This window comes from Copadichromis virginalis, linkage group LG18 (assembly GCF_057382275.1).
Source record: "Copadichromis virginalis isolate Kocher_CV1m ecotype Utaka linkage group LG18, C_Virginalis_male_GT1.1, whole genome shotgun sequence".
NCBI classification, from domain to species: domain Eukaryota; kingdom Metazoa; phylum Chordata; class Actinopteri; order Cichliformes; family Cichlidae; genus Copadichromis; species Copadichromis virginalis.
In genome coordinates this window covers 14,506,866-14,532,969 of record NC_140635.1, presented here as the reverse complement: position 1 = coordinate 14,532,969, position 26,104 = coordinate 14,506,866, and the positions used below count along the sequence as shown (strand labels likewise).

The 26,104-nt window shown below is 42.8% G+C and overlaps 1 protein-coding gene across 1 annotated transcript; it reads right to left on the bottom strand.

Annotated features, from left to right (window-relative positions):
* Window positions 1-3,924: 3,924 nt before the first annotated feature.
* LOC146687486 (uncharacterized) lies at window positions 3,925-13,013 on the bottom strand. Its single transcript, XM_085438437.1, has 2 exons — window positions 5,174-13,013; window positions 3,925-5,054 (listed from the first exon to the last, which is right to left on the bottom strand). The coding sequence occupies exon 1, from the start codon at window positions 13,005-13,007 to the stop codon at window positions 5,181-5,183; it is 7,827 nt and encodes a 2,608-aa protein (XP_085294563.1). The 5' UTR covers window positions 13,008-13,013; the 3' UTR covers window positions 3,925-5,054; window positions 5,174-5,180.
* Window positions 13,014-26,104: the final 13,091 nt, after the last annotated feature.

The following is a 26,104-nucleotide window of genomic DNA, read 5'->3' as shown; positions in this document are numbered from 1 at the left end:
CCAAAACACTAAAAGTCTAAGAAAACCCACACAGAGAATCTAAACTAAGAATAATCCTATAACCCATAAGACAAAGCTAGAATATAATGAAATAAACAAAATCAAAGAACCAAAAACACAAAACACTGGGTCAATGAGCCAGGCACCCTAACAGACTTATGGCCAATATAGTAATTAAAAGAGAGGAAGGCCCTAACATCGGCCAGTGAGAGAGTGGGGGAGGCCGGCTTTAACCTGACGAATGGGAAACAACCATTGGGGGGCTTTGACACAACACCACCCCCCGCCCCGGGTGAAGGCAGAGATCAGAGAGAGACTCGAACCTAGCATGCCATTAGATTCAATTACAGGAAGAGGCCCCTGAATCCCACCCACAGCCAGGATATGGATAGAACACAAATAAATAATGAAATGAAATAGACTGAAAATTTAACTGAGTAATCAGGAAGCCCTGTGTTTGGGTCCAATTTTCCGTAAACCTGACATTTGTTTCTTAGTTGCTTCACACTAACGGTGCCTATTCCATCTAAAAACAGCAACATGGTTTCCATATGACACAGAGTGATGACTTTGAATGAACCTGGTTGATTGAATCTTGATTAAATTTGTATTGTTGCTCTGACCACTTTGCAAAGACAAATTAAAAACTCACAAAGACAACCAGCTTGTGTGTAATTCTATTTATTTCAGAATGTTCATAACAGTGGCCAATTATGTTTATAGGCCGTTTTCACCAATATGTTTTAAATATATTTAGATAAACTTTTAAAGTATGTAATATCGTATTGGTACATTTACCTGCAGTTTTATTGTCCACTATTGTGTAAAAACATTTCCATAGAGATAATATATTTTATAATTTCACTGTTAACAACCCCCCCCCCCCCCCCCCCCCCCCCACTACCACCTTCATAGTTACACTGAATTAAACAAAAATTATACACCGTTTGCATGATAACGAATAGGATGCTGCTGACAGTGAACTACATGCAGGTTTTTTTTTCCTGTAGCTTCTGTGATTCATCAAAAGCAGTTTCTTTATCTCCAGAGCTCCTTTCACAGTCAGGCTCTGCAGAATTACTCCAGCTGTCACCTTGTGCTCCAACCAACAAAAAAGAAAATCAAGCTGCTAGATCTTAATATGACACATGTGTAGTTTGTCTCTTAAAAACACTAGGGGGCACTCAGGTACTCTGTGGATGATTTAGAAGCCTTTCAGAGTGATTAGTAATTTACTACAAGAAATACTTTGTTGCATCATTTTAGTGTGCTCTTTGTGCGCAACAAAAAACAAAACCTGTCATAAGCAATCTACATTAAGCTATAATGGCTAAACAAGCAGTTAGGACTTTCTTTTTTTTTTCTGTGATAAGCACAAAAATTAAGTTAAAATTAAACCAAAGGTACAGAGAGCCTTGCCGTAATGGTCCATTTGATTCACCTTTTATTGTTTATTTTATTTTCACTTACTGAATACGGGACAGACTTGACTGGGGGAAAGAAGGGGAGAAAGAAAGAGGGAAAGAGAAACAGCTGAGAAGAGGGACGGGGGAGAAGGGCAAAAGACAAAAACCAACAGAATGAGCAGAAAAAAAAAGAAAAAAATGCATATATCAATCACCTGGATCACCTGCTGAGAAAGAAAAAAGAAAACAAGCAGAAGAGAACAAGAGTAATAGAATAAACAACATCACAATGATATATGGGAATATGACAGTAAATACTAAATATTAAACATTATTGTGCAGCACATAAGATCAACAGAACACAGTGTGCTTTGAGGTAGGAGCCAAAAAGGGTGTAGTTTGTGGGTGTGATCACCCGTGTGTACACCTGTGAGCATGGACGCGCTTGTTTTTTCAAAAGGTTCCTTCATGTAATGATCTGCTAGAGGGTGTGGGGGGGCCACAGCCCCGTCCTCCAGGGCATGAAGCAGGTATGGAGGAGATCAAAACTCCAGACATCCAGAGGCCCCCAGAACACAAGAGACCAAGGAAGACCAACAGAGGGGCAGCCGCGCCACTGTCCCAGAAAGAGCTGAGGAGAGTCCCAGATGAGGGCTCACTCAGCAGCCGCGGAGCAGAAGCCAGGGGGGGTTGCCAGCCATGCCTGAGTGACCGAGCCCCAGGCCGAGAGGCTGGGGGCACCCCACCTCCGAAGTGGCCCGAGCGAGCCCCAGGCTCCAGGCCCCGATAAGCGGCCGCCAAGGAGTGAGCCGGTGTGTACCTGGACACCCATCCCCGGACACAAAGAACCACCAACGCACCGATGTCTGAGGGCGTCTGCCACTGGTAGGGAAAGTGGTGGGGGGAGATAAGTCTCCAAACCTTGGAGGGCCTAAGATGTCCCCAGAGAGGTGGCGCCTGATACCCAACCTGACATATAGACACAGAAATACAGGCACACACAGACACAAACATCCATTCCCACCCTCATGCTCTCATATGCACTTACTCCACACTCAACCAACGTGGAGACAGACATAAAGAGACGCTGTACACACGATCACACTCCCCAAGCGTACTCTACAAACCGGGTCTAGGTACCCTTGCCCCTGGAGGGGGGAACTGCACCCAGACCCAGGTGGTGTTACCCTTTTCCCTGCGGTGGGGGGAGGCAGACCGCCCCGACTCCGCAGCAGCAGGGAGGCCCCACACTCCAGACCGCAGTCGGACGGCCAACTCCTCCTCCTAGCCCCCCCGCTCCAGCAGGTCGCAGAGAATGGGGGTGAGAGAAGACTCCAAACCTCCCTCCACCCGCTCATTGTAGTGTTGATGCATGTGTGTTCTAAGGTGCATTTAAAACCCAGGAGGGCATGGAGCTACCTGCCAGAGAGCAGCAGGTGAGCGCATGGTCCCTCCTGCTAGCCCTCAATGTCTACGTGTATTTAACATTGAGAGGTGGGCAACGACGCCAGGGGTGGGGTGTACACCCTGATGGTACTTTGGATTCCGTGTATCGTGCCCACCCCCAAGATCCTATATGTATGTGTAATGAGAGTGTGAGTAATGTGAATGTCTAAGTTGTGGGATAAAATTGAGGCAGAGGCAGCCAGAAGGGGACAGGGGGGGTGGTAGCCTCCTCTGAGGAGAGGAAAGCTCCTGCGAGATGTGACAATCTTCCCCACCAGTTGAAGAGCCCCCCAGGTGGCTCGATGCACCGGCGGCACCCTGCTCCAGGGCTGGGCCCCCATGCACCCACCCGCCCACAACCAACACACCAACCAGGACCCAAGCCCCCGAGGCCCGGCCCGGGCCCCAGCCCAGAGACGGAGCGCCCCCAGAACCTCACGCCCATCCCGGACCCACCCAGGGGCAGCCAGGCTACCAGGTCAGTAACCCACGTCCGTCAGCACAGACCCTCCCCTAGCCCCGCTGCACGCAGCCGCGAGGAAACAGTCACCTGAGAGCCAACAGAGCCCCTAACCGGACATGACCGCTACCCCGGGTTGGGCCAGCTTTAACCTGACGGATGAGAAACAACTATTTGGGAACTGCGACACTGCCTCACTCCACCCCGGCTGAAGCTAGAGATCAGAGAGAGACTGGTACCACTAGCATGCCATGAATTTCAACTACAGGAAGAGGCCCCTTAATCCCACCCACAGCCGCGATCTGGATATTGCACAAATAAATAATGAAATAAAATAGACTGAAAGTTTAACTTAGTAATTAGGAAGTCCTGTGTTTGGGTTCAATTTTCCGTAAACCTGACATTTTGTCTCTGTTTTTTTTTTCTTATAACTGTTGCTTCACACTAACGGTGCCTATTCCATCTAAAAACAGCAGCATGGTTTCCATATGACACAGAGTGATAACTTTGATTGAACCTGGTTGATTGAATCTTGATTAAATTTGTATTGTTGTTCTGACCACTTTGCAAAGACAAATTAAAAACTCACAAAGACAACCAGCTTGTGTGTAATTCAATTTAATCCAGAATTTCATAACAGTGGCCAATTATGTTTATAGGCCATATTTTCACCAATATGTTTTAAATATATTTAAATAAACTTTTAAAATATGTAATATCATATTGGTACATTTCCCTGCAGTTTTATTGTCCAGTATTGTGTAAAAACATTTCCATAGTAGTAAGGGAAATTACTACAGTTTACAGTAATCTGCACCACTGGAAGAAAACAGGAAATCACTGCAATTATTACTACTAACTCACTTTTATTTTGACAGAAATATTTTAGAGATATGGATATATGGTTTTCAGGTGAATACAGATAATATGTATTATAATTTCATTGTTAACCTCCCTCGCCACCACCATCATAGTTACACTGAATTAAACAGATAACGAATGGGATGCTGCTTACAGAGAACTACATGCAGGTTTTTTTCTGTAGCTTCTGTGATTCATTGCAAGCAGTTTCTTTATCACCAGAGCTTCTTTCACAGTCAGGCTCTTGCAGAATCAGCAGTCACCTTGTGCTCCAACCAACAGAAAAGAAAATCAAGCTGCTAGATCTTAATATAACACATGTGTAGTTTATCTCTTGAACACTGGAGGACCCTCAGGCACTCTGGAGTTAATGATTTAGAAGCCTTTGAGAGTGATTATTAATGTACTTTAAGACACACTTTGTTGCTGCATTTTTGTGTCCTCTTTGTGCACTGGCTAAGGAGTCAGAACATGTGTGACCAATTTCAGCTGTTCATATATTTGAACATTGAGTTAAAAGGTGACAAATGTCAACAGGTCTCAGGTTTTAAAATCTTCCCTTTTTGTTATTGTCAACATTGGTATTGAAAGATTAAAACTATCACATCTAATATCACCACACTAATTTGCTGGACACAGTGTAATTATTGCTTTGCTACAAAGTCTAAGCAAGTTAACAAATTAATTTACAATCTATACTGAGCTAAAAATGGCTAAACAAACAGTTTTTTTCTGTGATAAGCACACTGAATACAAAAATTAAGTTAAAATTAAACCAAGGCACAGAGATATCTGATAATGATGATTAGGCAGGTGGAAGATCTCCAGGTTTTCACTGTACTTCATTTGCTTGTAAGAGTCACATTCTCCTCTCTCGCAAACTGAAAAGAAAACAGAAATCCACTCTGGTCAGATGCTTACCACAATGCATGCTACTCCAGGTACCTCCCATCCCTTTCATTATGAATCACATATAATATGATGTAAAATTTGATGTTACCTTTTCATCAGAGGAGGTTGGCAACTTCTTTCCTGTGTGGATCGTTTTGATCTTTGTAGCCCTGGTTAGCGATCCAATTATTAATAGTAGTTAGATGGTCATCTGTCATAACACCTTTGTTTTTAAGCTGGTCAGACCATTCCTTTACCATCTTTTCACTGTGGTGTGGAAAACTTTTTTCAAAATCTTTAAGTCTGCTTTTGCTTATATTTGTATTCTGGAAGTTTTTGAAGTTCCTGCTACTATCCAACCAGAATCTTGGCATTGAACCAAGGATTGTCAGCTTGAAAGTACCCACAACATCATTACTACTTATGGCTGCAGCCAAGAGGTCTCTGAAGGCTGGTGATTTTGTACTGGGAAATTCACGATGTACTTCTGCAGGCACATAAACTGTTGGAAGTTCACGGCCATGATATTTGTGTACATCAGAAATGTTCCCAGTAGATGAGTTTGTTGCCACTTCAAGCATGGCTTCTGCTAATCTGCTATTCTGGTTCAATTTTCTGGCCTTCAATATGCTACTGACTGGTGGCTGGTGATCTGCATTGATGAACTTTCCAATTCCTTTATTTCCTTTTGCATGTGTTTGCCAGTTTTTGTATTTTTCTACTTGGCCAACTAATTTCTGACGTAACTCTTTGCTTTCTTTTATGGCTTGTTTGGGTGCAGTTCCCTCTAACATGTACCAGTCCCCTCCCCTGATTGTTTCAGTTAATTCTTTCCGCTTGATGAAAGGCTCCCATTGGCCTGGGTAACTGAGGAGAGCATCAGCCTCCACAGATCGAAGACGATTTGCTTCCACAGTGATCTCTTCTTCACTGGCTTGTGGTTTTATTCCACGTGCCCAAGCAGAAAACAGACAGCTCTTGCCTTTGTTGTCTATGCTCACTGTCTGGTTGTTGATGTGCACATCATAATGGCCATCGGGGTATTGGTCACTCTTTGGTCTGTAGATCAGGGTCACAGTTTGACTGGCATGTCGAGTGTCTGGGCTCAGCTCCTGCATTTTGGTAAGTCTTCCATTGCTGTCCTCTGTTAGGATGACAACTTTAGTGCCAGTGGCTTCTGACAGGACTCTGATATCAAGGATGGTGCCTGCAGTCGTGGAGTTCTTGATCTTTTCAGCATGTGATCGTGAGCGTTGACCTGCCTCTCCTTCAACTTTTAGGTTAGAATTTGGGTGTTTTGGCATGTATGCAATGTATCTGTTGTCCTGTCCAGCTCTGAGCTTTTCCTCTGTTCTGTCAGTCTTTAAACCCTTTCTCACATATTTACCAATAACACCATTTGCCTGGTCTTTAACAATAGAAACAATGTGACTGGAGAACTTCTGGTGGAAAACTTCCACCAAAGCATCAGCCAATAACGTACTGATGGTGCTGGCTAAATCCTGCTTGAAATCTTTCAGCAGTTTAATGTCTTCTGCAGACAGATCACTTACATTCACAGTCTCTGATTTTCGTTGCTTTTCTTTAAATATTTTCAGCTGTTCATGAAAATTTGAAAAGAATTTGTCTGACAGGCTGAGCACTGCACTGATGGCTTCCCCTGCCAGTGTGACCATGTGGACACCTTGTATAACTGTCAGAATTGCTTTTGCTGTTCTTCCAGTGTGTGATTTAGCTTTTTCAATCACTCTGTAGAGGGATGAATTCAGTTTGTTCTGCCAGCTGAGGTCTGCATAGAATGGCTGTATTGCAGTTTTGCTTAAGTCTGTGAAAACGGCCAGCAGCTCTTCCTTTCTTCTCTCGTCATTCAGGAGATCATGAAGTTGTTTTTTGTCCTCAAGTTGTGAAAGAATAATGAGGTCTACTAATGAAGATGACGGCTCTTTTTCTATTTTTAATTTCACATCATGATCAGTTCTCTCTTTCACCTTGCTTTCGATTTCTTCTAATATTTTTTTAATTATTTCATCTTCTGCCTTTCCCAGTCCAAAGGTGATGAGTTCTTCTGCAATTTTTTTAGCTGTGTGTTTTACTGCATTCCTCATATTTGTCTTTAAAACAGTACTGAAGCCATCTTTAGCTTGTCTAGAGAGAAATTTTGGCATTGACTTAAGCTGTTTGCCAAATTTAACTAAGGATTTAAAACATTTGAAGCCCTTTGAAATCAGCTTTCCAACTCCAAACCCAATGAGAGAGACACCAATAGAAATGGCTTTTTCTATAGCCCATGACTTCCAGCTGAATTCTCCTGTCACCATGGCCTCAATGCCAGTGATGCAGTCTGATATTCCCTCAATAATCAGTCCCATTCCAACTTGAGCAAATGTTCCAAATGTAAATGCAGTGAGCAGTGCTCCTCCAACAATCTGTAAAACTCCAAGAAAGAACACCAGCAGACCTTCCCATGAGAAACGAGGCTTTTCTTCTACAGAAAATACATATTTCAGACCTCGTCTGTAGAGATTGTAAGCTTCATCTTGGAGATCTTTATCAGCATCTGAAAATAGTGAGAACATTGGGGATTTTGGGGCCATTGCATCCCTCCCTTTCTCTCTTATTTCTCGTAACTTTTGGATGGCCTCAGTAATGTTTTTTTCAAAGTAACTATACATTGTGGACCTGGTTGATAACTGTTTTTCCAGGCTGGTTGTGTTGCTGTTGGCTGAGTCTGCAGAGGACATTTTTACAAACTGAAGACAGACTATTAGTTCCTCATTAAGAAACTTCAAAGATTCCTGTGCCTTTGTTAGATCATCTATGGCCTTAGTGAGGTAATCTGATTTCTTTTGTTGTATAGTACAGTATGCATGATTGTAAAAAGCTACAGCTGCCCAGCTTTCATCCTGTTTCATGGCTTTTTCAAACAGTCTGGCTGCAATATCCCACTTTTTTTCATCCAGTGCAATATTTCCAAACTTGATGTAGTGATAAATGCTGGAACTTGGTGAAGTCTGACTTTCAGACTGACTTTTTGCCTTTGACAAATCAGCTTTCAGACTCTCTTGCAGTTCATTTCTTTTCAACTGATCAATTTCTTCTGATTTAGTTTGCAGCCAAATCCCCCAGAACTCATTCATGATGGCAACAACAGCTCTTTCCTCGTCTCCATCAGTGGTGTCATAAATATCTTGTAGTGTTTCACAGTATTCTGAAAAAAGGTCCTCCCGCAGTTTCATCTCAGCAACATCGTTCATCATGTGTTTTATCTTTTCTGCTGCAAGTCTGTCTCTTGTGCTCTTGGCTTCCTCCAGAGAGGACATTGTGTGAAAAGATGGCTGCAGGTGTTCAGTGGAAATGATTATCTGAGCAGATCCAGGTTTACCTTTGCGTGCAGTTCGTCCAAAAGCCTGGAGTTCCACCCTCGTATTTTCAGAAAGGAAGGAGAGGATCACAAATAACCCTCCATTATTGTTCACCTTTGGGGACACTTTTATGTCTGTGCCACGGCCGGCAAGGTTTGTGGCAACAATGACATCACCAGGAAGCAGCTCCTTGTCTATTTTACTCAAACTGTCTCTGTCACTGCGGCAGTAAAGAATCAATTTTTTATTTGGGATGCAGCTCTTCAACTCTTCGTAGATCTCTTTGGCTTTGTTTATAGTTTCACAGATCACCAACGCTGCTCTTCCTTCTCTGTATGAATTTGGGGAAATCTGAGCTGTGACCACATCTTTTATTTCAGATTTCCATTCTTCAGCTGTTTTTTTCAGAGTACCTTTGACCTCAAATAACTTTTTCCTGTTGAATGTTGACATTTTGCACACAGAGAGATTTGGATACAGGTCCTGCAAAAACTGAATGTCTGCTTTGCTCCCCAGTGTTCCTGTTGATCCGTATATTTTTCCCTGGTATTTCTCAAAAAACGAAACGTTGGAAATATAATTTGTCACTGTTGAAATTGTGCTCAGTTTGACTTGGTGTTTAATCTCCACAAACTGCTGCAGACCATCCCCCCATTTCTTATTCAGTTCAACAATACCAGTGGATCTGAAGTCCACTGGACAGACGTTGTCATTTTCTATGACATATTCTCGTCCTTCTTTCAGTAACATTGCCAGAAAGGCATTCTGAACCCACACTGAGACTTTCTTCTCCACCAGAGTCTTCAAGAATCCAGGAACGCTGATTTTTTCTGTATTGTTTTCACATGGGGTGTACTGAATCCTCTCAGAGATCATTTCTGCAATGGGCTTGACGAGAACTTCTTCTGACTCATAGAGAGGACAACACAATCCTTCCTCCAGCACAAGAAATGAAAGCTCTGGGATGTCCCGGTCATTATATGGACTGCACTTTTGAAGACAGAGTAGTCTCTTGTCATCTAGCGTGTAAACAGTAAAGCCATAAGGCACATAGTCCTCAATTTCTTTGAAAAAGTCTACCATAGCATCCTGACTCACTGTTTTCAGTTTACTGAGAATTTCATCTTTTTTCATTTTGTAGATTTCTTCTGAAAATCCTTTTGGCACAATGTTGGATTCTTCAGCAATAGTTAAAATGTCCATTGGATCATTAATTTCAGTGTCTTCTGTGTTTATTGAGTCATAGATGGCCTTGAAGAATGAAGCAGGAGGACCTCGTACAAATGTCTGATGTCCTGTAGATAGGAAGCCATACTGACTGACGTGGCTCCAGATCATGGTGAGAATAATGTTCAGGTGCTGCATGGAGACCATGTGGCTGGACAGGTATGTCAGCTGCACTCCCTGATCCAGCAGCAGTGAGTCCACTTCATCGATAATGATGCACTGAAAGTTACGATCAGGCCTCACATCCTTCATCTCAAATATTTGGCGAAGGTGATCAGCAGCAAAGGCTTCAATGGTTCCATACACCACGTCCTTCTGATAGCATTCTTTCCGATCTTTATCCTCATTTTTATTTGTGTTTGTGTCGACTGTAATGCCAAAGTATTTGTAAAATTCTGCCCATTCTTCAGCATCTCTTTGGCATAACACAGAAGAGCTGGACACCACATCCACCTTTTCACCTCTAAGCACACGCAGCACTGCAAACATCGCTATGACACAAGACTTTCCTTCTCCAGTTCCCATCTCCAGGAGCTTCCCAGTGTCAGACAAGGCCAACAGGCACCAGCTTATCATCTGAGTTGTCCTGGGAAACCACTTCCTTTCAGCTTTGTGGAGGTGTACAGCATTGCATAAGACTGCAAGGACCTGCTGTAAATCCCCAACCTCCATGCTGTGACTCAGAGTCCTAGCTCGCTGTATGTCTCTGTGTTTTTTAATTTCACCAGTTTTGATTAAGTTTGTTACATGAGTTACTATGTTGTATGATTTACTCAGTGTTTGTTCATCAATTTCTTTCATCTGCTGTATTTCATAAAAAAGGTTGTCAATGCTTTTAGTTTTCTCATCTTTAAGGCTCTTTTCTAGATGCTGGATCAGATTCTTAGTTGTGCATGAATCTATGAGCTCAAGGAGAGATTTATTGTTTTCATCTTTCCACTTAGAGGAAACCTGATATGTTTCCATCAAATGTAAAATCTTCATGATGAAAATACAGTTTTGATCATAGTGGTGGTCAGTTAATGTTCCAAGAAGGTTTAAGACCTCTACTGGTGACCAAAGTCTTTGTTCCCCAAGATTTGAAACCATCTTGAAGACTTCTTTGGTTTCTTTGTCTAAGTCTTGGAATTGTTCCACACAGGCAAATAAATTCTCCAAACACCATTTGCCTGCAGGAGCTGTCATGCTTTTAACAGCTTCTGTTTCTCTAGCAAACACTTGCAAGAGATTTTCAAGAAAAGTCAAAATAAAGATCTCATTAGAAAGCAATTCCTTCCCTGTGATTTTCTTTGAGATGGTGATGATTTTTGTGTCAGTGGTTGTATCTTGGTTTAGATTGCTGTGGAGCACCTGAAAAAGGGCCTTAATGAACATGTGTTTCAGTCCCACATCTTCACTGTGAAATTTACTCATGAGGTTCTGCAGGACCTCCGCAGCAAACACCAGAGAGTCATCGTCTTTGAGTCTTGAAAGCTCCAGAGCATGCAGAGCACTGAGACTTTGTTTTTCAATAATAAATCCACGACTAAAATGTGTATGCCCTGTTTCCATTGCCTCTATGCCACGTTGAACATAATCTGACACAAAATCATCCATTGTACCATAAACAATGTCTGCTTCATAGACATCCTGGAATGATGGATCAGTCTTCTTCATGTTTGTGTTAAGTGAAATGTTAAGGTGCTTGTAGAAGTCAGACCACTCCTTTGTTTGCTCCTCTGAGTGAACATCAGAGCTCAGCACAATGTCCAATTTGTTTCCCATGCAGACTTGCATGGCTGCAAACATGGCTGTAACACATGGGTCTTCTTCCACACCAACCAGTTGTACCACTCCACTTTTCTGAGTCAGCACCAGTCCACACCACCGCACCATCTGCCTCACTGTGGGCCACCAGCCTTTTATATTAAACACTGCTTTGCAGAGCTGACACAGACACTTCTGTATGTTGTCTGCATTCAAAGATTCACATTTAAATGAATCTTTCATAAAAGGTTCTTCTTTTGGTACATTTTCTGTATATTTCAGGACACCAGTGTTAATGTTTTTTATCATATCAATGACAGAGTCATTAAAATTCCACAACATCTTTACTTCTGCTAGAACTGCAGTTACACTGTTCTCATCGTTTCCTCTTAGAGTCTTTTGGAAATCCTGACAAAATCGCTCAGGAGCAGCAGATTCAAGGAGCTGGATTAGAGAGTGTCCACAGTCATCTATCCAGTCTGGTGGTATGTCATACACTTGTACCAAGGAAAGGATTTGAGTTATGGAAGCATCATCTGCACATTTCTGTGACAGTGCTTTAAGCAGAGTGACTGCTTCCATTGGAGTCCATTGGTTTCTTTGCACAAGTTTGAGGAGCATTTCAGTGGACTTTGAGTGGGCTTCTTTTCCATTTAGATCTGTGAGTGTGAATAAGAGAAGCTTTAAACACTGGATTTCCATCTTTAAAGTGAACACAGAGGCTCTTCCAACTGCACTCTGCAGTGATGATGTAAGGGTGCTCAGGAATTCAATTACAAAGAGGTTCTCAGTGGAAATCTCATATTCAGCCCATTGTTTGGCTATGAGGACAGCATCATTATCAGATCTGCTACCGTCATGGAAAAAGTACATCAGGTTCAGATACAGGGCTTGAGTCAAGAGGAAACTCTCAAAAACACCACATGCTGATTGGCTGATGGATCCCAAATGGGACTGCATATGATTGGAGATGGTTTGTAGGGAAACTCCTTCAGATATCTCCAGAGACAGAGCACAGAGCTCTGTGATGAACACCTGAGTGTGCTGCAGAGTGCTGATGGATGGAGGAGCACTGATCCACTCGTCAAACAGAAGTTTGTCCAGGACTGAAAGGATCTCACTGAGCTGATCACCTGTGAGCTGAGTCAGACTGAGATTTGAAAGTGGAAGACTGCATTTCACTGATAGGATTTCAAGAAACGCATCACTGTCACTGCCTGATTTATAGTTAGCTTCAAACTCATCCAGATGCCCTATCAGAACATCTCGCTTGGACTCACATTCATCTAAGATGTGGCTACTCAATTTTTCCTCAAACTGCTCTTTAGCTTGTTGGTGAGATTCTTTTAGTCTTTGATTCAGTTCCTCTTCTCTTCTCATTTCCTCTTGATCTCTGATTGGCTTATTAAAGCAATAATCACACTCATATGCGTCATTGTAACCAACTGGTCTGTAGTATTCACCTCCATTGAACACATGTACGTGTCGCCCATGAATAGTACTTTGGTATAAGTTATGAAATGCTTTGCATGGAGGCAAGACTTTAAAACATTTGCAGCATCTCAGGCAGCTTCCCGTGTTACTCTCCTTTGGTAATTTATTACCCATTTTTGATGTTTTGGTGTTTTCTGGAAGAAAAAAAAGAAAGAAAGAACAACTTAATGATCACAGACTACCCCAAGGCAGTGCCAGAGCATTTAGGCAAAAAGTATCACTCAAGTGCTGTTTTAGGTCATCTCCCAAGACAGGATCCTGGGATCAATTGGGATAGAAGGCAGAGGCAGTGATACAGGAAACAAAAACGAGCCTGCCAAGCTGGTGAGTGAGAAAGGGTAAAGAAAACACTGCACAAACCTACGCTGCCCAGCCTTTTCCTCACAAACGACTATTATTAACAAAGGGGATGAGCTGAGGCTACAGCTGGAAGATAATAGACTCACTGGGGACTGCTGCAGAGGATTTACCCAGCAAAACCCAATGCACTTGTCAATACAGAGACCAGAACTCAAAGAAACAACAGCAAGATGGGGGTCTTTCCCTTTATATTAATGAAAAATGAGCAAATAATACTAAGACTGTGGACAATCACTGCTCTCCAGACTTAGAGTTTGTGAGATTTTTCTTCCTCGTGAGATTCAAGTTATTCTGACCACGGCACTAGATATAGCTTCCAATGCTAAATCTAACTCAGCCCTTAGCCTTCTACACAATGCCATTCACACCCACCTGAATAAGAAAGATGAATAAGAAGCAGCACACATTAAAGCTGACGTCTTTAATCATGTGGACTTAAAAGTAGTGTTCCCCAAATTTCACTTGCATGTAAACTGTGCTACATCTGCGAAAAGGATAAAATCTGCTCCAACATTAAACAGAGCTACTACAAAGCCTCACCATCACCCGCCTGGGCCAGTTGGACCACATATCCCTGTTTATGTTGCCAGCTTACATCCCCCTCTGGAAATGACACCCCCCCCCCCCCCCCCCCGCCACATTTCTTAAACAAAAAAACTGTTACTTTTTTTTTTTACAATGTATAAAAATAAAACTGACACTTGTAAGACTTCATTAGAGGTGTAAGCATCACAGAAGGCACCTTTTTTTCTATCCTGCCTTTTTATAGCAGATAATCCCTTAAAAATATTCTGCGCTAGATCAAAAATGGAAGAAAACCATGAATCAACATATGAACATTGCCTGACGCTGAACAAAGTTTCCGAGGTTTTATTAGAGACATAGGTAAGCATTTTCAGCAGTTTCAATTTCTCTGGTATTGAACAGCAGAAATTAGGCTTTTTTGAAAGAAGTAAATAAATAAATAATAGTGGGCGACAGTGCTGTAAAGAACAGTAGACTGGTGAAAAAGCTTGCACACAATTGCAGCCAGTGACATATTTTCCAAAAGAATCTTTGAAAAAAGTGGGATACAGTAATATTGTTTTCCAATGGAAACTAAAAAACAGGTCACTGCCTATTCAAATACACTCAGCACTGAAGTCATTAGACTTAACCGAGTAATAAAACAGATTTGCTCCTGGGATACACTGCATTGGCTGTTGGAGTCTGGGGCTCAAGCTCATATATGTGTGGAAGTAACAAAATAATTTCAGAGTATTTATCAGATAAATGTTCAGTTTATTCCAAAATAGAAAAGGCTTTTACTTTGAATTACATCTCTGCTCTCCTTGTAATATGTGCATTCAAATAAAATAATTTGAATGCAGCTAAACAGAAACAACATAAAAAAACATTACATTTTCAACTTCGTTTAACCCGATTTAAGCCTAGAAGTCTTTTACCACATGTTGTGGGCATCTGTTGAATTAACAGCAGCCTTTTTCTTCTTTTAAAGAAAGACATAAACTCATCATTTCAAATCCTGTTTGTAAATTGCTTCCATTTTACATTTTAAGCACCCCCAAAACAAAAGCTTCCCTGTCAACTTGTGGCATCACGGCAGCATCTTAGTACCATCTAAGTATGTTTCTCTAAGTAAAAAGGTGAATGGTGATACTGTCATGTTGGGAGTTGGTTCAAGTGTGGACCCAAAAACAGACAGAGGAGGAGGCAGATTGCAAAGTGAAGCACAACTGAATACAACATACATGAGACAAGAGTTTCCAAAATAAACCAGGAAATAACTAAAGCATGAGAACACCTTACATAGAGATGGAGACTTAACAAAACATGGGAAAAACAGGGAAGGTGGTATAGACTGAAACAGTGACTATAAGCAAACTATAACCAAGAACTAAACTAGATAGCAAAACTGTAAATAGGAATAGCCCAAGGATGAAAACAAAGAAACTAACCATAAATATTTGTAATAGAAAACTCCAAAAACTCAAAGCACCATAACACAGGACACCCCAAAATAAACAAAAGCAAATGGCAAGATTTTAACTAGCTGTCTCTCCAGCAATGTTATATTGTGGACTGTATTGTGGACGCTGTCCCCAAATCTTAAATGAATAAATAAGATGTCATTAATACAGCAGTAGGACAAGGCTATAACTAAACAATGGACACGCCATGCAGTTATGTCTTACATACTTGGCTTTGAAATGACGACTCTGGTTCAGTTTTGTTGAATTCCTATTTCCCGACTCCGCACTCCTTTGCTTGTATCTGTGAGGATGTAGAGACTGTGAAGAGAGAATGGGGGACTGAGAAACAACAAGGGAAAAGCAGAAGTGCAAAATGCTAACCGGTGTCTTATTTTACGAGTAATATCTTTGACAGCCCATGTTGTTCATATGCAGAGGAATTTGGCTGAAAGTCTTTTCTCCTCAGTGCATCTCTCCATCAGTATTTTCTAACTGTATCTTTGGGAAATATAAACATGCAAAACAAGTCCATCTAAACAACACCATGCAGCTCTGTGTGTCTTCATAGCTCCAAATTAGGTTAACTTAGTGTGTGCACAGTAACATTATTGCCATCTGTCAAACAGACTATTTAATAGCCAAATCTAGAAATGAACACACACACAACACACAAAATACAGCACTTACTTTCTTGCTATGTCAAAATAAAAGCAATACGAAAACAACTTCTCATCATTAAATCAACTCCTAGTAGTTAATAGCCCTACTTTATGATAACCTCTTGAAGTAAAGCTAAAAGTCTGGGCATAAATCACATTTTGACTGAAGAAATGTGCATTAAAATCAGTCATTTAATCAAATCAAATTTGATTATTGATCACATATAAACAGATATGAAAGAAACTCCTTAGCTCACTCTGGATGTGCATGAATTGTTCTGAAGTCTGCCACATATAAAATAACACATTTATGCTTTTCACCTGTCTCTTGGTGTGATTTCCTGCTGCCTCGACGTAAAGACAAAGGTACACGTCTTTGCTTCAGAGGATGTCCAACACCATCTGGGCTTACAGCTGTGTCATCCAGAAAACCACAGTTTGTGTCCCCATTGGAGCTTTTATTCTGCCCGTGAGTTTCGTTTTGAGTCGTTGTAACGGGACATGTTATGCTTTGTACGTTTTTTAAACTTTCTGTTTTGGGGTTGTTTCACCAGCTATTTACTTTTGCTTTCAGAGTTAGTCATTTGAGCTGTCTGCAAAGGTCAAGGCATGTAAGGGCTTAGAAACGTGACACTGAAAACAAATGTTGACTTTTCAGATTAAAGATATTTTCACTTGGACTATTCCACCAGGCTCCTCTCACAGTGGTACATCCTGTCTTCCCAATATAGAAAAGTCACAGGTTTTCTGAGAAATTTTGTTGAAATGTCCTTAATTTATGGTTGACCATAAAACAACAACGATGCATATTAAGTAGAAAACCTTGAATGAATAAATAAGTGAGTATAAAAGTTTGTTATGTTTTTTTTCTCATTATATTTATTCACTTATTGCTTTTGGTTTTTTCTTTTGTAGATGGAGTGACTGAGCAAATGGGCTGGGTGGGACTCTCCTTTACAGATATGATCCAGACCAGTTGGAGGCAGAATATCATACAATTAAAACAACAACAAACAAAAACAAAAAAATTCTAAATTTTTAATATTGATTTAATAAAATGAATAAACCTGTGATTTTAATGCAAAGCTGCCTCTTGTTATTTACATGTTAGAATCCTAATGTTTAATGGTAAGGTTAAAAAGGTTAAAAATATTTAAAACAGCATCATCACAACATTCATCCTGGCCATACATAAAGAAGCACAATAGTTTAAAGTGTTATTAGTAATTTGCTGTGTATCAGCAGAAATACCATTGAAGTCTTACTGCACTTTAGCAGTGACCTCGCTGCTGTTTCAGTATTGTGTTAGGGTACAAATATGATCAAGGATCAATGTCAGACTTCAACATATATATTCAGTTAAATTCAGTGATGGGAATAACAGCTTTATAAGTAACGGTGTTACTAATGGTGTTACTTTTTTCAGTAACAAGTAATCTAACTAATTACTATCGTTACAATGCCATTACCGTTACTAACAAGAAACTTGATACTTCAAGATGACAAAGCAACAAGGTGATATATACCAGTTTTTAAACTGTGTTGATAGGCCACGTAAAATCAGAGTCATGATACAAAGTATATACGCGGGGTTTTTTCTTAAATACTTTCATAACGTTTACTTTCTAAGGACAGCGCTAGCAAGCACTCTATGCTTTTGACCCCAAAAAAAAAAAAATGAAACAAAACAAAAGATACCACAAGTGTGTAGTTAGTGTGTTGTCTTGTGTAGTTAGTGTGTTGTCTTGTGTAGTTAGTGTGTAGCGTAGTGGATAATTTTGTGTTGTGTGTCAAAACAATGAGACGACTGCTGAATGACGCAGGTGCTGCTAAAAAGCCACCAAAGGTCTGTCCTGCTGTTTGTGAATGTGTAAACATTTTGAAACTTGCATAAATAAATACATTTTTTAAAAAAAGCCACCAAAGGTAGATTACAGTGTAAACAGTGTCTCCAGGTAGAGAACAGGAGGAGTGACACACCTGTTGCTGTCAGACCTGCAGGTATCAGGCTGTGATGTTCTCCTTTATAGTGGACAGAAATTATTTTTTTGTGGCACAAATAATTTGTGTGGCATCTTATTTAATGCATTTATTTAATACCTGATTGTTATGTAAATAGTTTGAAATGGCTGCAAATAACTTTGTTTGCTAAACTTGTGCATAGGATTTTAAAATTTACAATTTATATTTGCATTTAAAGTTATGAAATATGATTCATTAAACATGTTTGTGGTTGTTACAGTAGAAAATATAACTTTTTCTACTCTGATTTTATGTTTTTTGTCTGATTTTAGATCATGTGTGTTAATACAGTATGTCAAAATGAAAACATAACTGTAAATTCAGATGTGAGGTTCGTGTTGAAAAGAATGATACCAAACAAAGCAAAGTAACTAGTTTTTAAAGGGGAAATGTAGAGATAAAAATAAAAGTAGTCAAAAACGGCCAATTATACTCTGGACCCCAGAGGGTTAAACATTTTTTAAAGTAAGGCAATAGTTACTTTCCCTAGTAATTAATTACTTTTAGAATCTTGTAACTCAGTTACTAACTCAGTTACTTTTGAAAGAAGTAACTAGTAGCTATAATTAACTACTTTTTCAAAGTAGCTTGCCCAACACTGGTTAAATTAAATATTCAGTTAAATTAAACCTGACAGTCGGTTTTCATACCATTGAAGTCCCATTGACCTTCAGTCATGATTTCAACATCGTTTCAGTATAGACTAGTGTGATTTCACAGTGATGTAACTTTAAACTTCATATTTTGGATATTTACTCTAATTGACACTTTTCTGAGCAGTGATGATGGGAAATCAGTTGGATATTAAATAGAACAAGTTGAGTGTTAAGAGGAACAATTTAGTGGTAAATGAAAGTCAACCACTGACCTGAGTTTGACCTCAGTTTCAGGGCTGAGAAATCACAGTACCAAAAAAAGATTTTGTTAGATATTGTTACTCGTTATTCTGAGAGTCAATCACTTCCTTAAACTTTGTTCCAGTTTTGTTAAAAACGTTCCACTCAGTTTGAGGCAACTGGAAATCCCTAACATATGCAAAAGCAGTACTATTCGGCATTATAGTATTATAATGTTCCATCTAGCTTTCACTCAACAGTGTTGTCACAAGTGGTTTACTTTGGGCTGCCTTTGTTTGTCCCACATTCTAGTGGCAAACATTTCAAAGACCCATGAAAGTCTCGCCAAAGACGCACAAAGAAAACCTCTGCTGTCTTCCCAGTCTAAATCCCAAACTTTACTTTAAATCCATCATCTTTTTCTTTCAGTCAAAGTAGCAATACCACAGTATAAGAACCAAGTGTTGAAATTACCTTCATAAATTTAATTTAGCAATGTAGTATTAATCCTTCGGGATTAATAAAGTATTCTGATTCTGATTAGTATTCATCACCCTAGCTCACATAAATGTTGCTGGCCCATTTTGTTGTTTTTATATCCCTCAGCTGTTGAGATCATGTGAGATTTATAGACTTTAATTGAACTAAAGCCAATTTTATTTCAGGGGCCTCATTTATGTCATGAGATGGAATCGGCTTGACTGTTTTTGAATTCAAAAGCACAACCCAACAACAGACTCTTCCTTGTTTCCCAACAAGTTTATTTAGAAGATCACTCATCAGTCACCGGCATTTTAGGGACACAGTTCAGATGGACGAGGACAGAGTGGTAAGTTAGAGCCAGAGCAGATGTAAAGCACTCCTTCCTCAGGGAATGCAGACCAGCTCAGAGTTTCCAGGGAAGGCTGTCACTGAAGGTAAATGGTTTCGCTGACAAAGAAAGTAACATATTAACAAAACAACGATGGCCCCACCTTATCATGCGAATTCCTGAGGTCAGACCCTGGGCTGTCTGACCTCAGGAATTCGCACGTCTGACCTCAGGAATTCGCATGATAAGCCTTATCATGCGAATTCCTGAGGTCAGACCCTGGGCTGTCTGACCTCAGGAATTTGCACGTCTGACCTCAGGAATTCGCATGATAAGGTGGGGCCAGGTTTCACAATGAGCTCACCCGAAACTCTGGCTGATTGGGACCCACACCCAGTTTCACACCTTGGCTCAGGCGATTAGAGGATCATCAGGGGGTCCTTTTGTCCCTCTGTGGGGGGATACTCCCACTAGGTTTAAATCTGGGACTCCCCACCATTTGACCTTAGAACTGAAGAAGCTTCTTGGATGAGAGGTGAAATGTCTTCAAGTAACTTAAAGAAGTCCAGACGCTTTTCTTTGCAAGCTCCTTTGACTACAATGTCCTGGATGACTGAGAACCTTCACAGACATCTGTTAGATCGATCAAACTAATCTCGCGGGTGACTGCATTCAAGAGCTGTCTGAGTATTAGCATCTTGAACTTGTACATTCATAGATACTTGTTCAAGACTCGCAGCTCGCAGGATGGGACAAAGTCCTTCAACTTTTTTCGAAACAACAAAATAACAGCTGTACCAACCGTTTTATGTCTCTGACGCAGGGACCACTCGTATTGCTCTTTTCTGCAATAGCACCTTTATTTCTTCCCTCAGTATCATTGCTGCTTCGATGCCAATGGTAGTGTTTACAACTCTGCAGAAAAGAGGCGGCTTGACCCGGAACTGCAACTGGTAACCCATAGCAACAGTTTGCAGCACCCACGGAGAGGGCGCAAGTGCGTCACTGAGGGAAGTGAGCAGCCAGCCAGCTGGCTTGCAGCACCTCGGTGGGGCATGTCGTTCCCGAGTGTGTCTGCAGGGGAATGCATCACCTGCCTGACCTGGCTCATTCTGCCTGCATGCTGAGTATTTGTGATTATTTGACAGTAAACACTCTTTATTGATTGTAAATGGGAATATGCACATTCATATATTTTGATGGAGGCAACTTTCCAGAGTTACAGCCTGAGGCATTTTGTGGGCATGGGGTTTGTGCTTGGGAGACAGTGTTAGGAAAGTGCGGCGCCTTCTGGGGCTGACAACCTGAACAGAACTTGGACGGCGACAGAGGGGTAAAAGCAGCATCTCCCTGCCGCTGGACTCTTTCTTCACTTAGAACCAGAGCTGGGAGGGCTGAGGCTTCTTCCTCCTTGGCGTCGGGTCCCGCCGGTGCCCTTTGCTCCAGGCTGACTGGCGTGTAGATCAGACTGGATCAGTCGGCAGAGGAGTGGCGGGCCTGTGAGAGCTAGCTGTGGGCTTGGGCTTCGTCTGACGTGTGGGGATGATGTTGCACAGAGCTTCTGTCTGCTTCTTCCTCAGATCAAACCTAGCCTGAATGGCTTCAAGTGAATGTCTGAATAACCCAGCTGTAGACACTGGTTCGTCCATATATACAGCCCTGTCCCTCTCCGGGACATCAGAGAGGGTCAGCCATAGATGCCCCTATATGCCACTACTGTCAAAGCCATCTTTCTGCCCAGGGAGAGCGCTGCACAGCGGGACTGACCACATTAAGAACAGGTGCCAGCGGGCTGTCATCAGGAACCAGCGACCCGAGCTCCACCAGGCACATCGCCTGGTACGTCTGGAGCATGGTGACAAATCATAGATGTCCAGGCTGATGTCCAGCGTGCTGGAGCCATGCTCCTGCATGGTTCTGGCTTGTCTTTGACTAACCCCTCAACACATTCCATGTGGTAAGCCCAGCAAACTGCGGGGACATCGACCAGGCTTCAGGCTCCGTCAACGCTCCCCTAGCGTGGACGATCCCCAGACAGAGCAGGCATTATGCTGGCTGTTGTGCAAAGAGAAACCGCATCCCTGAGGACAGGGGTGAAGATTTCTGCTTTGCTCGCTTCGGTTTGGAGTCCATTCCAAAACACAAAGCAAACCGCTGCCCAGGAAAACTCGAAATTACCACTCGAACGCACCAACTGCACGGTGGATGCTAAAACCAACAGGGGTACTTAAGCTAAGTTCAAGTCAGTGGTCAATGGTCAATGGTAACTTTATTGTCCTTAACGGGAAATTGATTTGCAGTATGTCCATACAGAAATATAAAAAATAAACAAACACATCACATACACACAAAAAAAAAATTTATTTGTGTCTTCTTCTGTTTGTCTACCACCACTATGTCCGGTTGGTTAGCCACCACCATTTTGTCCGTCTGTATCTGGAAGTCCCACAGGATCTTAGCTCGGTCATTCTCCACCACCCTTGGGGGCATCTCCCATTTTGACCTCGGGACTTCTAGGTTATACTCGGCACAGATGTTCCTGTACACTATGCCGGCCACTTGGTTATGGCGTTCCATGTATGCCTTGCCTGCTAGCATCTTGCACCCTGCTGTTATGTGCTGGATTGTCTCTGGGGCATCTTTACACAGCCTGCACCTGGGGTCTTGCCTGGTGTGATAGACCCCAGCCTCTATGGATCTTGTACTCAGAGCTTGTTCTTGTGCTGCCATGATTAGTGCCTCTGTGCTGTCTTTCAGTCCAGCTTTGTCCAGCCACTGGTAGGATTTCTGGATATCAGCCACCTCCTCTATCTGCCGGTGGTACATACCGTGCAGGGGCCTGTCCTTCCATGATGGTTCCTCGTCTCCCTCCTCTTTCTTGGGTTTCTGCTGCCTGAGGTATTCACTGAGCACTCGGTCAGTTGGGGCCATCTTCCCAATGTATTCTTGGATGTTCCTTGTCTCATCCTGGACTGTGGTGCTGACACTCACCAGTCCCCGGCCCCCTTCCTTCCGCTTAGCGTACAGCCTCAGGGTGCTGGACTTGGGGTGAAACCCTCCATGCATGGTCAGGAGCTTTCTTGTCTTTATGTCAGTGGCTTCTATCTCCTCCTTTGGCCAGCCTATTACCCCAGCAGGGTACCTGATCACGGGCAGGGCGTACGTGTTGATGGCCCGGATCTTGTTCTTACCATTCAGCTGACTCCTCAGGACTTGCCTGACCCTCTGCAGGTACTTGGTGGTTGCAGCCTTTCTAGCGGCCTCTTCATGGTTCCCATTTGCCTGCGGGATCCCCAGGTACTTGTAACTGTCCTCTATGTCTGCAATGTTGCCTTCTGGTAGTTCAATCCCCTCAGTTCTGACTACCTTCCCTCTCTTTGTTACCATCCGACTACACTTCTCCAGTCCGAACGACATTCCAATGTCATTGCTGTATAGCCTGGTAGTGTGGATCAGTGAATCGATGTCTCGTTCACTCTTGGCATACAGCTTGATGTCATCCATGTACAGGAGGTGGCTGACAACTGCTCCGTTCCGTAGTCTGTATCCGTAGCCAGTCTTGTTAATGATCTCACTGAGGGGGTTCAGGCCTATGCAGAACAGCAGTGGGGACAGAGCATCTCCTTGGTAGATCCCGCACTTGATGGTAACTTGTGCTATGGGCTTGGAGTTGGCCTCTAGTGTTGTACGCCACATCCCCATTGAGTTCCTGATGAAGGCTCTTAGGGTCCCATTGATCTTGTACAATTCTAGGCATTCCAGTATCCAGCTGTGGGGCATTGAGTCATAGGCCTTCTTGTAATCAATCCAGGCAGTGCACAGGTTGGTCAGTCTGGTCTTGCAGTCTCGGCTGATTGTTCTGTCTACCAGTAGCTGGTGTTTTGCACCTCTGGTATTCTTGCCAATTCCTTTCTGTGTCCCGCTCATGTATTGACCCATGTGCCTGTTCATCTTAGCCGATATGATGCCTGACAGGAGCTTCCATGTAGTACTGAGGCAGGTTATTGGTCGGTAGTTGGAGGGGACCGGTCCCTTCTTGGGGTCCTTGGGGATCAGGACCGTCCGGCCTTCAGTTAGCCATTCCGGGTGTCTCTCGTTAACTAGCAGCTGGTTCATTTGTGCTGCCAGACGCTCGTGGAGTGCAGTCAGCTTCTTCAGCCAGTAGGCATGAACCATGTCGGGCCCTGGTGCTGTCCAACTCTTCATACTGGAGACCCTTTCTTGGATATCTGCCACTGTGATGGTTACTGGACCCTGTTCAGGGAGGTCGCTGTGGTCTGCCCTCAGATCCACTAGCCACAAGAAGGCATCGGTGGGCAAGGGACAAAAACAGGGCGTTGTTGGAATGCTACTACGCAAGTAACCCCGGCGGAAGGGGCTACATGAATAGGATGAGGGACCTATGGATTCTTCGATACCCAACATCCACAATGACGGCGAAACAACTAGTAGCTCAGTGTTCCAACATTCGAAAGAAGGGACTGCTCTCACAGCTAGAGATTGACGAGGTACAACACAAATGCTACGGCAAGGAGGAGTCAGGACGCCAGGTCAGGGGGGAGATATCATCACCCCCACCCGAGATTGGGTACATAGCCCCAAGTGCGATAGGAGAAGGATCGTTGAGTGCGAGAGGAACTGACCTGAAAAATAGGATCATGGCCAAGCTTGAAACCTGGATCCCCCGTAGCCGGTTACCAAGATTACGTGAAGTACCCTCAGAAGGTCTGCTAGATGATGTTAATGCAGCACTACGGGCAATACCTACAACCACGATTACCGACACTAACAAGCTGATCTACAATACGGCAGCAGTGATCAGTGAGATGCTTGGCTACAAGTTGAACAGCCACAAGGGGCAGTACCCTCCATGGAGAAGGAGGCTAGAGGGCAAGATCAAAGTAGCACGGAGGGAGGTTAGCCAACTAACAGAGTTGCAGAAAGGTGCGACAAATAAGGTGCCTAAGAAATACAGCAAGCTGTCCATACCTGAGGCCTTGGAAACTGCCAAGCAAAGACTCACAGCCTTGGCCAGCCGCTTGAGGAGGTACACCAGAGAGATAGAAGGCAGGAGAATAAACCAGCTGTTCTCCACAGAACCAGCAAAGGTGTACTCTCAGTGGCAAGGGAACAATAAGAGAACAGCACCACCAAGGCTGGAGACGGAGCAATACTGGAAGAGCATATGGGAGAAGGATGCAACCCATAACGGCAATGCTCAGTGGCATATATATATATATATATATATATATATATATATATATATATATATATATATATATATATATATATATATATATATACACATTGGGTGAATGTGCAGTAGTAGCAGCAAGCAGGTGAATTCTGTACATTAATATGAATAGACATCTGACTATTTTACAGGATAGACAATATAAACATATTTAAAATTAAAGGAATTGAAATGTACATTGTGCCTTGGTTTAGTGTCTGGAAGAGTCCTGACTCAGTCAATTATAGATGATGTGAGAGGGCGGGTGTGTGTGTTTAGGGCACGGATGGCTTGGGGATAGAAGCTCCTCTTGAGTCTCTCTGTCCTTGCCCGGAAGATGCGGAACCTTCTACCAGATTGCAGAAGTTGGAACAGTTTGTTGCCAGGATGGGACGGGTCCTTCAGTATCTGCGCTGCTCTAGTCCGGCATCTCCTGGTGTAGGTGTCCTGAAGCGGGGGGAGAGCAATCCTGCAGCAGCGTTCTGCTGTACGGATCACTCTCTGGAGAGCTTTTTGGTCCTTGACACAGCTGTTCCCGAACCACGATGTCATGTTCTGTGTGAGGATGCTCTCCACAGCGCCTGTATAGAAAATCCTGAGGATCTTTGGAGAGACCCTGAACTTCCTCAGTTGTCGTAGGTGATACAGGCGCTGCCTAGCCTTTTTGGTCTGGACCTGAATGTGGGCAGCCCATGTCAGGTCTGAGGAGATGTGGACACCAAGATACTTGAAGGACTGCACCCTCTCCACTGGAGCTCCATTGATGATAATGGGCTTGTAGTCTCTGTGCTGACCCCTTCTGAAGTCCACCACCAGCTCCTTGGTCTTGCTGACGTTCAGCTGGAGGTGGTTGTCCTGGCACCACGATGCCAGATTCTTCACTTCATCCATGTAGGCCGCCTCATCGTTGTTGGAGATGGCACCCAACACCACTGTGTCGTCAGAAAACTTCACAATGGTGTTGGAGCCATGGGTGGCCACACAGTCTGAAGTGTAGAGGGAGTAGAGCAGTGGCGAGAGGACACATCCCTGAGGTGCTCCTGTGTTGATGGTGATGCTGTTGGAGAAGCACCTGCCCACCCTCACCACCTGAGTTCTGCCAGTGAGGAAGTCCAACACCCATGCACACAGACGGCTGTTAAGTCCCAGATCCCTCAGCTTTGTGAACAGTCTGCAGGGCACTATTGTGTTAAACGCTGAACTGTAATCAACAAACAGCATTCGCACATAGTTACCCTGTTTCTTGTCCACATGGCTGAGAGTGGTGTGTAGGACGTGGGCGATGGCATCCTCTGTGGATCTGTTGGATCTGTAGGC

Coding starts and splice junctions, on each gene's coding strand:
- LOC146687486 (XM_085438437.1), bottom strand. CDS start 13,007: ATGGGTAATAAATTACCAAAGGAGAGTAACACGGGAAGCTGCCTGAGA.